At 33.7% G+C, this 19743-nt stretch overlaps 1 protein-coding gene across 1 annotated transcript in view; it reads right to left on the bottom strand.

The window, feature by feature from the left end:
- LOC147069465 (GAS2-like protein pickled eggs) overlaps window positions 1-19743 on the bottom strand; it is a 375836-nt gene that overhangs the window by 329884 nt on the left and 26209 nt on the right. The window contains exon 2 of the mRNA XM_085950140.1: window positions 4101-4645. Coding sequence (XP_085806266.1) covers window positions 4101-4271 — 171 coding nt within the window. The 5' untranslated portion in view covers window positions 4272-4645. The remainder of the gene's footprint in view (window positions 1-4100; window positions 4646-19743) is intronic.

Below are 19743 nucleotides of genomic sequence, written 5' to 3'. Positions count from 1 at the left end.
GGTGGTTGTTTATCCAGTACAAATCTTGCAATCGATTTTTAACTAACTTCCCGACTGGCTAGACATTTGAAACTTTTAGAATATATCAGAACACGATGCCAATGCATTCTTTTACTATTTTTAGCCATCTTTTAGTAGAATTGAATTCATTTTCAGTTAATTCTGTTTCGTATGAAAAGTTATTTCGGAAGAAATCCGTAATCCAATCCACTATTATTGGTTGCAAGGGGTCTGGGGTCCTAGCAAATAAATTATTAATATATACGTGCGTTACTATGGAAATCAAAATAACATATCAGTATTCTATATGTGTTAGTTGCAAAATAGCAAAAAAAATATTTGTTGACAATTGCCTTATTTGTCCTAAATTATTAATACATAGAATTGTCAAGTTTATATGATTCAACAGAAAATTTAAAAACGTGGTATATAAAAAGTTCTTTTTATCTTGTAATTATTTTTAGTTAGATTCGAATATAATGTAGCGATTAGATTGACAAATGCCTGATTCCCCATGGCACATCCGCCTATATACAGATAGTGACAAATAAAAAAAAAATAGTTACCGGAGTTGTCCGTTTTTGATAGTAACCTCTAAAGCAGTGTTTCTTAAACTTTTCTGACTACCGCCCCCTTTTAGAGTACCTACATATAATTTGATTCATCGTCAGAGTGCTGACAGGCCTGTGCTTAGAGGGGGCCCGGTTTGGCATGTTAGTGTTACGAAGAGAACACAAAGTCAACTTTGCATTTTTAATCTGTATCATCATTTAAACTGATTAATTTTATCCTAAATCATGTAGAGCAGAGTTTCCTGATTAAATTTAGTCACAGAATAAAAATAATAAACTATTTCTCTAAATTAAATGCTAATTATCATGATATTAGATTCTTTATTTATAATCGGAAGTTATTCGGAAACCGTTTTCGTTATGAATATTAAAAAAGATATGTTATTATATTATTTGACGTTTAAATCTATGTAAATAGGTGCACTAATTGTATGTTTACTATGTAATATTTGATATTTGATTATATTATAATTACTGTGAAATATCAGTTGGAAAACACTGATGTAGAACATCAAACTATCCTTAGGAATTTGTAGGGATGTGTGGGCCTATTTCACGACATCAAATACAGACAATGACACGTACCGGTGAAAATGTACATATTTAATGCGATGTATGTTCATAAGCAAACATCCCATCTCTCCTCTACGTCTGAAGAGTTAAAAAAAACAAAGATTCACGGACGGTGAAAAGAATCGATTTTATATTCTTTGCTCCTTTCCAGCATATTAGTGCCCTCATAGTATCACAATGCCGCAGTACCGCCGCCTTGACTTCCGTGACCCACTTTGAGAATCACTGATGAGTATGCAATTTAAAATGGACATGCCTGGATTACAGTATGTTACCGTGGCGAAGAGCGGAGGTAGGCTATGGAAAACCGACATAAATAGTACAAGCTAAACTTTGACAGTCATACTTATTTGATTTCATTGAACAGAGAAACCAATTGAAAATGGTATTGGTTAGTTTTTGAAAACCATAATAGATATTAGGTTAAAAAATTATTTTGGTTTAGTGCGATTTGTATTTTTTGTTCAATGTAGACAAATATATATGACGTGCGAAGTCTGCTTTAGTTTTTTTCGGATCTGATCCACAGCCTGCCTCTACCATTGTGATTTAGTCTAGGCAGGGTTTAATTGAATTTAAAAAAACTAACAAATACAATCTGCAATTTGAATTATTGTATGGCTGACAAAGTTTAGTGTGCACTGTTTATGTCAAATCTCCATAGTCTATCTCAACCCTTCGACACTGGTATGTAAGCAGCGAAATCGCTAGACAAAATGCCGCCCCATTTTTTATACAGTATTTTTTATCACCCTTTCGTGACTTCAATATCTAAAAAATGTGTTGTATGTACATATACTTCAGTATACAAAATTTAATTTATAAATATTTTTCCCCAAAAGTGGGGATTTTTTGACGTTGGTAATACAGTGTTTTTTGCGATACATTAATTTGGTCTATCTTGATGAATTAAGGACAATCCATGTCGCTTTTTTTCTTCACAAAACCTGCACTAAACTGCAAATTTGCACGTGCCGTTTCTGATCACCAAGGACGTCGAAAGGCAACGGAAGTAAACTAGACATCGCGACAAATAAAATCTGTTTCCAACTAGTGAAATGAATTTTTAATTTAAGATATTTTCATTATTGCTATTTCTATATGCCTATACCAAATTAATGGTTCTCTTCATTTGTCGCCCATCGAGTAACTGCCGCCCCCAAGCGACGCTCAATCTGCCTACCCCCACGGAACGTCACTGTAATGCAAGCATACATAAGAGAGAAAAAATGATAAAATACATGACATACCTATACAATTATCATAATACATAATATTGTACCTATTGACTATTATACTAGATTTTAATATATATTATAAGATGCGAGGTATTGCTCGAGAGCCTCCGTCGTAAGATAATAAAATTCTCATAATCGCAATATGAACGTAGTATTTTGGGACAAACTATTAATCAAAAAAAAAAAAAAAATGGCATTAGACGAAAAAAATTATGCAACATCACGGCGCTAAACCGCAGGTTTTTTTTTCGATTATGGCTCAACAATTCGAGTCATTTCCTGCGGTCTTTTTTTTGTTATTATTTATTATTATTAAATAAATTGTTTTTTATTTTGGGTGAACTCTCGATTTTTTAACGTAATTATAATGATACCTTGCGTTACGTGAATCAGAAACAATCGATTTTTTTATTACCATTGACTCATACACGGATTATTTATTATTACATCAATTTAATTAAACAAATTACGGCTAAGAACGCCCACTTTACGACTTTACGGCGTTGAGTAATACGTAGATTTGAATGTTGCCATTATCTAAAAACAAAATATAGGTATAAATAATTACAAGATAAAAAGAACTTTTTATATACAGCGTTTTTAAATTTTCTGTTGAATCATATAAACTTGACTTGACTAGCTTAAACGATCAAAAAAAAATTGTACTTGATAGAAATAATACTGAAATGTCATTTTGACTTTCATATCGATTTCCATAGTAACGCACGTATATATTAATAATTTAGTTGCTAGGACCCCAGACCCCTAGCAACCAGTAATAGTGGATTGGATTACGGATTTCTTCCGAAATAACTTTTCATACAAAACAGAATTAACTGAAAATGAATTCAATTCTACTTAAAGATGGCTAAAAGTATTTAAAAAAATGCATTGGCATCGTGTTCTGATATATTCTAAAAGTTTCAAATGTCTACTAGCTAGTCGGGAAGTTAGTTAAAAATCGATTGCAAGATTTGTACTGGATAAACAACCACCGGACAAATAAGAATACGACCTAATAAAACGTTGTAAAATATTCATATTACCATGAGTGGAACTACGTTTTTTGCGGGCGGTAATGACGAGCACTGGTACGGGCGGATTTGGTTTGGCGGTAATGTCCGGGCGGTTTTGTCGGGGTACCTTTTTGACTATTATCTACTATGGCTTGGATTAGGCAAGGTTTAATAGAATTTTAAAAACTAACAAACACCATATATACATAATTATTGTTGTATTAGTTTAATGAAAACAAATCCTATTAATACTATCGACCGAAGGTACTTGATGGAATTTGAATTTAAATTCTAATGGGTTTAAGTTTTGTACCATTAGAATTGAAAACAAATACGTTTGACTTCTTAGCTTTTTCAAAGCTTAGTGTGCACTATTTATGTCGGATATTAACAGCCTACCTCCACTCTTCGTCACTGAGCTTTAGTAACCTTTTTTAGTTTCAGAAGAGGGTATTTTCTACAGAATTGGTTAAATACTTAGCTATAAATAGTAAGTTTTCTGAAGTTTAGCTATAAAACGTTAAAAAGAATTAATTGATATTTATCACTCGGCAGTGTTGCAGTGTCAAAATATACAATTTTCATTGGATTTTAGGACGAAAATTTAATAATAAATAAAACTTCCGGATATTGATAGATTTATCGACGATGGTTAGTTTATTTTATACCCAGTTTCCCTAAAATAATAAATGATTTATTACCTTGCATAGTGCAACACCAGTGTCCAGACGATCCATAAAGTTGTCAACGTTGATCATCAGCTCCGGATACAACGTGCTGAGCCATTCGGCCAGATCCTCTTTCATGGCGTATAAATACTCCTCCGAGGACTTGAAAGGCCTGTACGACCTCGCTTCGATCATGACGGCCATCTTTAATACGCTAATTTAGCACCGAAAACCCTAATTAATATCTTAAAAGGCGAAACAAAAATTACATGAACGCGCCGCGATCACCTGTTGTCTTTTACGGAACGCATATCACAAAATGGCGCCGGATGAAAATTTGAATCGAAATCCCGCGCTGTCAGTTGGAACACATACATGGGTGATTTACGAGACGGTTATCTCGTCGAATTTATTCGATATTCGCTTGTTTTCTCTTCAAAAACAATAATTAAACGAAAAAAACATACGCGAGTCAATATTATCGGTGTTATGTCAATGTGACAAGTTTATTTTGAACTTCGATTACACGCACTGCTTGATTTTAATTGAATTTTTAATACATCGCAAACTGTCACCATCTGAAACAAAAACAGAAAATAATGATTAATGATAGCAGATACATTGTTAATTTTTGCCGGTTGTAAAGAATTCCCAAATACGGATAATGTACATAATGAAGAAACAGACTAATTTGATATGATTTATTTTTCAAATTAATGAGATACACAACGGTTGGAGCTATGTGTCCGCCTTCTCTACATCTAACCTCACATCACCAAAATCGGAAATCAATATGTATGCAGTTGACCGAATACGGTTTCCTGTATCACAGTTCATTGTGAGATGTTGTATCATAAATAGATGGCCGTATAGTATTGAGCGCAAATTAAAGTCTAAATAAAACACTTAAAAAAATACGTAAATAGCACCGAATACAAGAGAAAGACAGAAGAAAATAGGAAAATAAATAAATTAGAAATACGTATGATTTAATATATATTCTGGTAGGTGCTCGTAAGCAGAGTTTCGAACCGGAACTGAACCGAAAACCGGAAAAAAACGGAACCGAACATTTTTATTTGAATCGGAACGAAAAAAATGGTTGTATGCCCTGCACGTAAGTAGTATCAAGTCGTACCTATTAACTAAATGTTCTTATTGAATCTAATAAAATTTGAACATTGCTGTCTGCGATGCTCAACGAACGCGCAATATTTTGATCTCAATACTATACGGCGATCTCATTCCATTAAGACAGCTCACGGTGAAACTGTGCTATGGCAAAAAACGTAATACGTACAATTAACATATCGACTCTAGAAAGGAAAAAGGACATAATCCACACAAATCAAATTTTACAGGAGGCACAAAAACGTTTTTGTTATGGTTTTCGGTCAACGTTAAAATACAAAATATACATAACCGTGAAGTGCATGATGACTAATAATTTGGTTTTTCTATTATTAATCTGATATTAATAATTATTGAGTTCATTAAAGAGAAACTAACAAAAATGATGGTTAAGTCGTTTTCTCACTTCAATTCCTTTAATTATCAGCTAATTTCGGCATTTGTTAGCAAAAAACATCGGCATTGGCAGCTTACATCATTTGGAGATATCGTATAAACGTATAACTTTACTAAATTTTATTCCTGTACAACGGTATTATCCAATAAAACCTATTTTGAAACGTCCTTTTTCCTTTTTATAGTCGATATTGTAACACAGTGCGATATGTCCTAGAAAATTATCTTTAACTTAGGAACGCCAGGGAATAATTATTTAGCTAAAATGAAAAATGTTTTATTAACAATTAAACTTAATAGAATTAATTATGAATATATGAATATGCATAGGCACAATAGATAATAAATTTAAATCTTTATGAGACACTAATTCATACGAATAACCATTTAGTATTCCATCTTAGTCAAGATATTAATAGCCAGGCTCCCATCCACTTCAAAACAGGATGTCATATTCATTCATACGGCAACTTATTAATATGTAATGCGAAGAGTCTAAAAGTCACGGTACCATAGTAATATGCAAGATGCAAGGTGTTGGATATAAAATATAAGATAAATAATTATGTACGCGCCCACGTGGACTTGTTGGATCCATGGGTACGGCGTGGACATATTACGCCGGACGACGCAAAGCCAGGTTGCGAGCGTCAAGACAATTCATCATTTCGTAGAGTTGATTGGACTGCGAAGAAAATACATGATAATTTTCCTGGCACGACCATAGAAGATATTCTAATATTAACGTGAAACAAAGTTTTGTACCATGTCAGTCGTAGTGATTCTAATTATGCACAAAACTCTTTTATTCGGCGCTCTTGTTGATCCGTTGATCCTTTCAATAACTCACCTGTTTCGTTTAAACGCGCTATCTCCAAACTTTTGTATAATGGACATTGATCGAATTTTTAAATTAGATCACTCATATTATGTATAAATTTCAATATTTCTTAACACACATATACCTAATATACTTATATAAAAATGTTACTTTTTTGTCTATTATTCTTCCTCATTTTTCTTATGTAATTTCTTTATATAATTATGTTCTTCTTACTTTCTATCTTGTTAGGCTTAACTGTATTATAATTTATATATGGAAACTTTGCTGCTTGCAATAACTTTTCACTATTCTATTTTAAACATATGTTTGTAATCAAAATGTAACTGTTTGTTACCTTAATAAATAAATAGAAAAAATATCACTTAACATCCAAAAAGACCTAAATGTGATAAATATATCACATTTATCACTTTATGTATTCATGAAGTTAATTATTACAATAAGTTAACCGCCTGAACTGTCAAAAGGTGTTATCTTTAAGCAGCTATATTGGCTGTGTTAACTTTTAGAGCGAGATAGAGTACGTCTATTTTATATATTGAGAATTGAGAAACGAGATACGAGTGTTTTGAAAAATAATTACGTCGCGGCCAGTGTAAAGTTCCCCGCGAGCTGTCAGATATCGAGTGGCTAGTAGTAACATAATATTTAATAAAATTGTAGGTTGTTGATATGTTTGATATTTCAATACAAAAAAATTGAAACGCCAGTACGAACACACACGAATTTGACCAATGTATCTACCAACCTAAATTTTCGCCGTTTTATGAATTTACCAATTATTACTGTCGATAACCGCCTTGTGTATGGAATGCCTTCCGTGTTAATTTGGATCAATGAAAATAACGAAAACGTGCTGAAGTGCTAACTATTAAGAATAGCGGCCCGCCGCAGGAGTACGAGAATGAGAATAAGTGAATCCCTGCGCTTTAAGCAGATGTGTAGTTTCCCTATTTCGTCACGCAGCAGTGTTGCCATCTTTTCAAAGTGGAATCTATTGTAGTACAGAGCCTCCAAAATTAAAGTATTTAGGGAAAAAATATAGTACGCGTTGTCATCTGTTGAAAATGTGTAGGTTTTTTGTTTCTCAGAAAAAAATAACGGAGAATTTGAGAAACTCCGAGACCTTTTTATTTAAGTACCTCTTTCGACCAAAAATGCTTGCCGAAGAATTCAAGAAATTTCATTTTAAACCAAAGTCAAGGGATTTTTTTACGTTTTTCGAGAATTTTTTTCCAAGTTCTCCAAATCTTCGTATATTGCAAAGTTATAGTACATTGTACCAATTTATCGAACGGAAATATCGAAATTTTAGTACTTTTTACAAACTTTTCCGATATTCAAAATGATAGTATTTTGGGCGTACTATACCTGTTTAATATCGTACATAGTACGCGGACCAAAATTATAGTAAAAATACTATAGTTATAGTACTGTTGGCAACACTGCCACGCAGTAAATTATTTGCAAAGTAGGATAATACTTTAACGCAGAGTGCAATGAGTGCCCAAAAAAAGACCAAAACGAGTATCATCATAATATAACAGATAGTTACGCACGAAAGTTGAAGAATGACAATTGGTTAGCGTGGTAGATCACTACCAGTTTTGATACTGAATCATAGAGCACAGCCTACTGGAAGTTGGACATGCCTACTGCAGATAATAGGCTACGAATTGTATGATTGTGATAGAGTTAGACCGTCTCGTGTAATATGGTCAATGGTTAAATTTGCTCAATGAAAATAATATACATTAACGTATAAATTTCAATGTGACAGGCGCCTGCGCGCTTCGGTGTTGTAACAAAACACTCGAATTGAGAAAATGGCAATAAATAACAGGGGATTCACCTTCGCACAATAGAAACAGCCTAACCAACGAACTGATGATTGAACCAATTTACCCAGATAAAATCTTCTTTTTTCTTTTAATTCAAACCGACAACATTAATAACTTCTAGATACCTACTCGTTGGCGTCGGCTTCCCATGCCCATGCGACATAAATTATACTGATGGTTTTATAAATGCGTTTAAAAATTAATAAATGTAAAAAATCTTAACACCATTGCACATTTATGTACTGAAATATGACTATATTCTAAAACATTAGAGCGAGAGGTTTAAAAGAATACTATTTTATGCAATAAAAATACTTAATGCTGTCCTCAAATGTTTAAAATAAATATAAAGGATAATAAGGCTTCAAAATTATATAAATAGATTATCTACAACGTTTAAGGAATGTCCAGGATCATGCTTTAAAAATAGAATAAAAGCTTCATTTTGACCTACGCTGAGCATGTCCCCCCTTAAGACTTTCATTTTTACAAGCTTTAGTCATATTAAACGAGGTAGGCAGAGTTAACTATACAGTTGCGCAATAAACAAATACTTTTATTACATATGTAGTAATTTATCGAATACATCCGGGGATGCTCCCTATCAACAGCATCTATAGACCGCACGCCACTGCCATCTAAACAGGTAGGTACCCATACTTATATACCGAATTAATAACAGAAACATAAATAGGTGCTACGAGTATTACGTTCCATACTATTAGAGTGTAGGTACAAAATGTCTAATGCCACAAGATAAACTTAATCCAAGATCTCGGGTTCGAAATTCAAATCACTTAAGGGGGGACATGCTCGTCGAAGGTCAAAATTGAGTTTTTATTGTATTTTCAAACCATGATCCTGGACACTCCTTAAACGTTGTAGATAATCTATTTATATAATTTTGAAGCCTTATTATCCTTTATAGTTATTTTAAACATTTGATGACTGCATGAAGTATTTTTGTTACATAAAATAGTATTCTTTTAAACCTCTCGCTCTAATGTTTTAGAATATAGTTATATTTCGGTACATAACTGTGCAGTGGTGTTAAGATTTTTTACATTTATTAATTTTTAAACGCATTTATAAAACCATTAGTATAATTTATTACGAGACAATTTTTGTAAAATATTCACGGTACAAAATTATTTTGATAATCTCTGTGATCCCAAATTTGACAAGAATTAGGCATTTTATTATTCAAAAAATCGGCAAGATTAACACATTTGAAGATGATTCTAAAGATATTTATTATAAGCTATGTCTTTGACCATTCAAGTGTGATAAAAATCTTATGAATAATGATTGCTTTATAATAATTATTGACCTAAGAATAAGGTAGTGTTTTTTTGAAATACGCCATTTCTTTTGTCATTCCCTAGTGGTTAAGCTACAACATACGGCCGTAGCCATAAAATGACAAACTATAATTAAAGTAGGGAGTAAAATTATGTTAACGCGCGTGTTTGAACATGTACCTAACGGAATTTTTTTTTATTTTTTTTTTAAACGGTACATGTTCAAACACGCGCGTCAATATCATTTTACTCCCTACTTCAATTATAGTTTGTCAATTTATGGCTACGGCCGCATGTTGTAGCTTAACCACTGGGGAATGACAAAAGAAATGGCGTATTTCAAAAAAACACTACCTTATTCTTAGGTCAATAATTATTATAAAGCAATCATTATTCATAAGATGTTTATCACACTTGAATGGTCAAAGACATAGCTTATAATAAATATCTTTAGAATTATCTTCAAATGTATTAATCTTGCCAATTTTTTGAATAATAAAATGCCTAATTCTTGTCAAATTTGGGATCACAGAGATTATCAATATAATTGTTTATCGTGAATATTTTACAAAAATTATCTCGTAATAAATTATGCTAATGGTTTTATAAATGCGTTTAAAAATTAATAAATGTAAAAAATCTTAACACCACTGCACAGTTATGTACCGAAATATGACTATATTCTAAAACATTAGAGCGAGAGGTTTAAAAGAATACTATTTTATGTACCAAAAATACTTCATGCAGTTATCAAATGTTTTAAATAACTATAAAAGATAATAAGGCTTCAAAATTATATAAATAGATCATCTACAACGTTTAAGGAGTGTCCATGATCATGGTTTGAAAATACAATAAAAACTCAATTTTGACCTTCGACGAGCATGTCCCCCCTTAACTTAACGAGATTTTAACGATGACGACACGAACAAGATTGTTAATAAAATAATAATCATATTATTATATTTTATATAATAAATAATAATTCATAAGTGATATACTGTTCGAGGGAACACAGTCACGCGAGGATCACTTTCACAGCATTTTATGCAATCTCAAGCAGAAGTAGTCAAATCGTATAATTCGTAAATAAACTTAAATTAATGATCCATTTTAGCAAGGAACGTAGAAATAGAGGAATTTGCAAACGCGCACACAGAAAGATGGTTTTTGGGGTCCACTTTGATTTTTTTAAATTGATTTTTAAAGGAGGTTAACAAAGTCTAGTCGTTTCATATCGCACTCTTCCATGTATTGTTCCCATAACCAAACACATTGAGTTGAGTGATAAACACTTGGTCCGTGTTACTAAGAAATGTTGTTAGTGTCCGTTTGTGTCGTCTGCGCTCTCTTATCTTCTAAACATGACGCATCGGAATATTAAATCAAACATTGGGTGCCCTATAGTTGCATCGATTTATGAGCGCCACTGATTTTTCAGTGACCACAGGCCTTGCGTGTCGTATGATGGCGGGAAGAGCAGGGTGTTGTTGGGACAACGTACCTACGTATGCTGTTCGCCGTATCACACTTCACCGTGAAATGTTGTATCGGTAATATATGGCCGTATATTAAAGAACATCCAACCTCTTTGGGTCGTATAGTACTGACATAAAATTCATGTCTAAATAAAACATGGTTCTTGTAGGTTTACACTTAACAGGAAGCCAACAGCAAACAAATTTTGAAAATAGCCGATATATTGTATTATTTGTTAGGTTAGGTTAGGTTTTCATTCTTGAATTTATGAATTTTGCCAAAATCAACTATAAATATTGAATTAATGTTCATATTGAATATAATAAAATTGGTGACCGTATGGTAAGACGGTCATCTCTTTCCGATAAGAAAGCTCGCGGCGAACTAGGCTACGGTGAAATGTTTTACGTACAATTTACATGTAACCAACCAAATCATCCGGGTCACGATACTCAGTCATGACACCCAGACGAAGAATAAATTATATTCCTTTTACCTACTAAAGTAATTTGTTTTCATTCGTTTCTGGGGGAGGTCCGGAACTAAAAACTCCCCCTTGTGTGCACCCCCGGGGAAGTACGTTACCTTCTGGCTGTGATAGTAACAAGGTTTAATTCTCGAATGTGAAGAAATATGGGATAAACTTTGAAAAGATGTTGAAGAATATGTAATTTTCAATAATGATTTATACAGTTTGACAGTTTGTCACGTAACCAAAAACCACATTCAATATTGGTAATATTTAAGGATATTTCAGAGGCTTTGAATATCAAGCAATTTATGGGAAATAAACGAAATTCAGGTTTTGTCCTGTTATCTTATTAATCTGTTTTGTGAATTTTACACTACATCTGTGTTATATCAGTAACCAAGATTTACAAACTGTATGAACGTGGTGGACCTCCGAGGTAGGGAGCTGAAATTTGGTGAGAATGTGGCCCTCAACCTTCGTATTGATAAAAAAGTCTACAGCGATTCAACTGGTGCGAGGAATTTTATGGGATGATCCAGGTCCTTATTTGGATGCCTGGCTCGGGTTATAATAAAACTACCCTACACTCACAATCGATATATCAAAATAAAGTTTAAAAAATAATAAATCTCATATGAAAATAATAGAATAAATTACGGACATAATTTTACACTACTTTGATTATTTACCTATGTATCTTGTATTTGAATACACCTGGCTTAATGAACCTGCAAACAATATACTATATGTTTTGCATCCATTCACGAAGTGGACCGTTTAAGAGTGTAACTTAACTGCATTTGTTGCAAACTATAGTGATGTCTCACGAAAATAAAATATTATAATATCAACCGGTTCTAAGAAATAAAAAAAATGTATGGCGCACTACTTTTACACTCATAATCAAATGATTCAATTTGATCGATAATACTAAAAGATTTCTTTAAATGACAATCATTATTTAGAAGAACAATCACATAAGATAACAAATAAGTACATAAATAGAGTAAGACGTCAACAGTAAGCCGTCGTTTACATTTATTTATGTTTAAAAGTAATGCTTTCAATGCTGCCAACGCATAGAATATTAATTAATTCATAGTTACCAATTAAATTATAATTTGAAAACATCTCATGAATGTACACGCTAAAAAAATCTTTTTGAAGAAGAAAAAAATACGACACCCGACGGGACTTGAACATGTATCTGCTGGATTCGCGCCAGTATGCTTTTCTAATTAAGCAACGGGCATCTTACTAAATTACGACGATTTAAATTAGTAGTTGTTACATGAAATACTTATCGAAGTCCCGTCGGGTGTCGTATTTTTTTCTACAAAACGATTTTTTCTAGTTTGTATAATGCATGGTATGTTTTCAAATTATGTATATTCGATATATAGAATTTTACATTCTCAAATCTTGTGTCTTATTCGTTGAATAAAAGAAATATGTAGTTTATTAAATTCAACAAGGTATGTTACAAATTTTCTGAATTCTTTATCAAGTGTTGTAATACAACATGCTCATATTATTACACTTATATTATAGTCATGGCCCCCACAAGGGGGGGGGGCTGACAGGGCTCTAGCCTGGGGGCCCGGGTTCAGGAAGGGCCCTGCGTGGCGAGCCGACCAGATGAGTGACATAAACACAGATCACAAATTTGCTGTAATAGTAAAAAAGTCGCCTTTGGCGCTATTTTGATATAATATTAATAATTAAAACTATTTGGTTGTACGATGCAATTTTTTACTGTGTGCCGATACTCGACAACTCCATCATTCAAATGGATGTACTCGTACATATTAAAAATATAAAAAAATCGCTAAAAATACACCATTTGGATAACGCTACTGCAGCGCGTCATACTGACTTTACCCTTAGCGATAGGTAGGGGGGCCCGCCAAACATCATATCCTGGGGGCCCGCTTCAGGATGTGGGGGCCATGATTATAGTATACCAATCGCTTTACAGAGGAAAAAGCCACATTCGAACATTTAAGAACCTCCTTGATTTCTATAACTGGTAGTATATGACAATATCCGTTGACTCAGTCGCTTTCCTCATGGTGTCGCTCCATCTATTGCACGCAATCGCAACATTCTCCCTTCAATGCAACCAAAGATCACTTTTCTCTCCTGGCTTCTCAGATTTATTGGAATGCGTTTTTTGCAGTTGGCCGAGAGACGTTTTTCAATGTTCAAAAATAAAAACCGTTACAAACAATTACTTTTACAACTTTTTGCGAGCCGGATCTCACCGATAAGAGCACCCCACTAAAACGCCACCTCTTCATCAGGCGAGTACGAACGTGGTGCACTTATTGCACCCATTGACTGGTACCCGGCACCTTCGCTACAGGTGATGTGTTAAGTACCTCCCTGCAAGTAGCGAGGTGTGGCGGCATTTCGCAATATCACCAATTCAGTTTCGTAAATGGGCTGACGACTTCTTTATATATCGGCTGGCAGGTATTTTTTCATGACATAATTATCATTCAAGTATTTCGACGGTCCTTTTGCACCTGGGTGCATTATTACCCTGCGAGGTAATGTCAAACGTCTGCGACTGAGGAGGCCAATCATCTGGGACTATTAACAGTGACACAATTCCAACACTTGTAGATACACGTAAAATATACAATCGTACTACACTTAGGACCGTCAAAAAACTTCGATACCAGTGGGTCTATTCTATACACAAGGCGGCTATCGACGGTGGTTTATCATATTTATGTATTGAGGTATTATAATTGTTACAATAAGTTTGTAGTAGTAAGATACTGATACTAGCTTAAGAGCATACTTCAGTGAAACGGCAAATAATTGTCAACTATAGGTGCGACGAAATTTTGGACTCGCTGGCAATCGTAGAGCGAAAGTCGAACTGTGAACACGTCAATTTGTTTCGTGATGGCGACGGGGGTATTAATTTTTAAATCGTATAAAGATGACTAAACAACGTTACCCATTTACTTGAAAAAGAAAACATGTCAATTAATATGTTATTATTGTTACTAATAGAACAATAAACAGAACATTAAATGGACGCATGTTGGATTTATATTACAAATAATATTTCGTTCGGCACGCGTCATTTGCACAATCCGCGCATCGCCTAGCCACGATCTTTTTAGACCATGCCTCAACTGAGGTATAGCCTTAACCATTGAGAAATGCAAATAGAAATGGCGTATTTCAAAAAAATACTACCTTATTCGTAGAATGTTTTATCACATTTGAATGGTGAAATACCTACATAGCTTATAATAAGTATCTTTAGTTATCTTCAAATGCATTAATCGTGCCCATTTTTTGAATAATAAAATGCCTAATCCTTGTCAAATTTGGGATCACAGAGATTATAAATATAATTTTTTACCGTATATATTTCACTATAATAATGTCAACATAAATTTTACTAATGGTTCTATAAATGCGTTTAAAAATTAATAAACATAAGAAATCTTAACACCACTGCACATAGATGACTATATTCCAAAACATTAGATCGAGAGGTTTAAAAGAATACTATTTTATGTAATAAAAATACTTATGCAGTCATCAAATGTTTAAAATAAATATGAAGGATAATAAGGCTTCACAATTATTTAAATAGATTATCTACAACGGTTAAGGAATGTCCAGGCCTATGCTCTGAAAATATCGTTAAAATCTCCATTTTGACCTACGTGGCGCACGTGGGCCGTTAATTCAACGAAAACAAATAAGTATGAATGAAAAAATGTGCACAATTTTGTCATATCGCCCACCAAAACTGTTATGGTTCGGTTAGACAGGGTTTAATTGATTTTTTTTAAACTAACCAACACCATCTGTAAATTGTAGGCTTTTTTTAATAAAAACAAATGCATACGATTGACAAAGTTTAATCTGCACTATTTATGGCGAATCTTGACAGCCTACCTCCACCCTTCGCTACTGCGGTACAGCCGAAATGATGAGGATACGTAATAAGTGATAGAGGGAGGAGAAATTATAACAAATTTATTTATAAGGTAGAATAATACTTATTAGATTTACCTGCATATTTGGTCGTTGCTAAAAATGCCATTAGGCACCAATTTTTATGCAATAACGCTTCACGAGAATATTACGAAATCCCGTAATTCACACTTATCAAGATAAAGCAAATTGTTGTCCTAATCAATCATAATATTAATGAGCGGCTGAGAACGCAAGGTGTACAAGTACCAATTTAAAATTAGTTACGGTGAGAAATGGGGAAGGAATAGATCAAATCAAATCAAATTTATTTATTTTACATATAATGAACATAACAAATTACAAATTCAAAGCGTTCACGACATGTCATAAAATGAGCGTTAACAATTTTTAAAATAAAAATACAGAGAGATGTGACTTAATAATACAATACGAAACAAAATAAGAAAAGAAATTTAAAAAAAAAAGTAGATGGAAGCACTCAGAGTGAACTATCGAAAGACCCTATCTTAAAAACTTATAAAACAACGCCCACCTAAATTCACCCTCACGTAAGTGGAATATATCAATATCCGAAGCGATTTCATTAAACATGGATATTGCCCTTCCAATTGCCATCACTAATGGCAGGTTAGTTGTCACCTTGGGAGAACAAACAACGGATGCCCTCGATTCCTAAGGTAATTATCAGAGACACACAAGCCAACACCACCAAGAATGGCAGAGTTCACATTTACACCACGTATAAGTCGGAAAAAATATGTAGCTAAATTAAAGATCCCTTCTAAATTTTAAGCTACGGGGGGAAACCGGCACGCCAGCTTATAGAAGACAGACTCTAGACGCCACTGACGTTCTGACACGCAAACGGCGCTAACCGCTAGTACCACTCAGGCGCTTGTTTCTAAGCTGAATTTTATGAATGTTATCTTTTCTTAAATAAATTTAAAAAAAAAAGTTTTACTTTCACATTATCATCTTACAATATACACATATACACGTATATACACATTACAATATTATATTTACTCCGTTAAACCCATGTATTTCTGAAATTTAACGTACACAATATTAACATTAAATGTATTAAATAGTACCTATAAATTATACCAGCCATTTTTGACCGATTTTGTCAATGCTATTTGTATAAATATGTAAAAAATATATATATATTAACTATCGAAGAAAACGCCAATCCCGGGACCAGGCCCCAGATCGTCAAATTGTAATCCCGAAATCCCGGAATTAAAATTTTGGCTCGGGATTGGATTCCGTAGTCCAGAGTAATTTAAAGTCTTGCACTTCTATCCTGTGCATTCCCAGCCTCTCAATTATTAATAATATCAATTTATTACTGTCACCGTTTAAAAATAAACACGTTAAAATGTTATTATTTAACCCGGGTGTAATAAAAAACGAAGCGGCCACACTGTGGCGAGCAAGTGGGTTAGTAAGCGTTTACACTGGATTACGACGTGACATGTGTCCTGTCATGTAACAAGACGCAGTATGATAGATTCTGTTCACGCTGTGATGGGCACGAATTGACAGAAACGTGAACCAAATAATATGTCATAGTGATTATAATGTTACGCCATATTTGAGTCCTTATGCCTAATCCAGACTATAATAATTATGCCTTGTCATGAAATGAACGGCCTTAACTCACAACGTTTGTCAAAATAGAGTTAAAGATTAGGAAAGTCATGTATTTCAAGTTATTTGTATGTCTTGTGAAATGTAAAATCTTGTGAATTAATCGTTGAATAAAAGAAATAGTTTATTAAAAATTGTTAGCAAGTTAAGGTGACGCATCAGTGAAACGCCAAATAATTTTCAACTGTAGGCGCGACAGTGTTGCCAACCGTACTATAATTATAGTATTTGTACTATAATTTTGGTCCGCGTACTATGTACGATATAAAATAGGTATAGTACGCCCAAAGTTACTATAATTTTGAATATCGTACTATAATTTAATATAAAAGTACTATAATTTCGCATTTGCCATTTCGCAATCGAGTGGTCTTCGAAAATTTGGAAATCTGCGGCCCGCGGCGAAATATTTTTCCTAAAAAAAACGAGCCGACCATGAAAAATTGGGAACCTGCAGCCCGCGGCGAAATATATCTCCTAAAAAAAACAAGCCGACTATGAAAAATTGTGAAAATTTCCATTTTCAACAGATGACAACGCGTACTATATTTTATCCCCAAATACTATAATTTTGGAGGCTCTGTACTATAATTCCACTTTCAAAATATGGCAACACTGAGGCGCGACGAAATTTTGGACTCGCTCGCATTCAGTGAGAGAAGTATCTTATCTATGGTGAGAGAACGTCGAGCCAGAAACACGTCACTTTACTGCGTGATGGCGACGGGCCAATTAATTCTAAAATCGTGTAAATATGACTAAAAACGTTACCCATTTACTTTAAAAAGAAAACATGTCAATGAATATATTATTATTGTTACTAATAGAACAATAAACAGAACATAAAATGGACGTATGTTGGCTATATGACAAATAATATTTCGTTTGACAGGCGTCATTTGCACCCGCGACCCTGCATCGCCTAGCAACGATCTTTTTAGACCGTGCCTCAACTAATGCATGGCCTTAAAGTAGACGTTATAATTAAATATTTGGCGAGAGCCTGGCGTCGGTTAGTAATTAAGGTAATTAATATTCCTTGAATTAATACACAAAAACCGATAGTCAATAATAACGCAAATTGATAAGCATTTTCATGTATGACCTACTATATTAAATTATCGTACTTATATAGGAGGCTCGTAGCATAATCGGTTAAATGCACAGTTGGCGCGATACCTGTGGTTATACGGGTTCAAATCACGTCGAGCATCGTATTTTTTTTCAAATATGATTTTTTCTAGTTGGCATATATCTGAGGTGTTTTCAAGTTATGTATGTTTAATATATGTAATGTTACATTCTCAAAATCTTGTGAATTATTCGTTGAATAAAAGAAATGGTTTATTAAGGTTAGGAAGTTGCTTTCTACTGTTCTACAATAAAATATAATATACCTAATGTGTTTCCGATTTAAAAAAAAATATATATATATTTTTCAAAACAAACAACTTTTAAACTAATCATAAGTATAATTAGTTATATATTCTCATCTTGATCGTTCCCTCATAGCTAAGAATCGTGACCCAGTTGGAAATTCTGTCGCCTTTTAAGTAATCAAGACTTTGCACCCCTCTCAAACGTCTGCTTCTCTCAGAGCAGAGTGAAGGCTGCCTCCAGTAAGCCTCCTTCATTTGGTCGCTCGCTTTTCTTAGGCTACCCAAAGCCATCAGTCTTTCCAGGATACCCCGTCCACGCCGAACAACATGTCCAAAAAGCTGAAGATACGTCTCAAACATGTTGTCAAGAGACCTTTCTTTATCTATAGTCTCCGAATGTATGACTGGATCGTCCTGTGCTCTGTTCAAGAAATACGAAGCATTTCGAACAGAGCGTTGGAGCGGAGCTCAGAGCAGAAGCGGAGCCGGAGCACCAAAAAATTTTAGTGCTCCACTGTTCCGGTATTATTAAATTTTCGTCCTAAAATCTAATGAAGATATTATATTACATGACACTTTACAACTCTGATATTATTTGAAATAAGGCAACACTGCCAAGTAATAAATTTTGATAACCTCGCTTTTTTTTTACAGAAGAGGTAGATAATGAAAGACGATTTGCTGTCCGTCATTTTGTTTAATAATGAAAAGGACGAATAATAAACCTCATTTCAAAACTACTTATTTTTTATTTTTAGTAAGTACCTATTAAAAGTTTTTACCCGAAGCGGAGCTTTAGCAAGTATTAGGTCCCGGAGCGGATCTGGAGTGGAGCAACCCAAAAAAGTGTCAGCTCCAACCCTCTGATTTCGAAGGCACCAATCGTCTTCCACTCCCTTGTTATAAATAGTTATACCGATACATAGTAAAAAAAAACATTTTTCGCTTTTTATTTCTTCGATATTTCGAATATTCGATTAAAAAACTTCATATTAACAGAAATATAATATTAAATATATCTTTGTAAAGGATGGAAGAATTTATTCTTTTCATAAGAAGTTTGTTATGAAAAATAGTGTCTCGAAACAGAGCGATTTTTTTGTGTTCTACTACTCAAAGTTTCGTTGTAAATTTATGATCGACATGACGTGTTGGCATCGTCAATTTTTTCCCGCCTGCCAAATTGGCTTTTTACTGAAGACGTATCT

This window comes from Rhyacophila brunnea, unplaced genomic scaffold (genome assembly GCF_057557595.1).
Source record: "Rhyacophila brunnea isolate RB1 unplaced genomic scaffold, BYU_Rbru_1.0 scaffold_23, whole genome shotgun sequence".
In the NCBI taxonomy this organism is placed as follows: Eukaryota; Metazoa; Arthropoda; class Insecta; order Trichoptera; family Rhyacophilidae; genus Rhyacophila; species Rhyacophila brunnea.
This window is presented reverse-complemented; position numbering and strand designations above follow the sequence as displayed.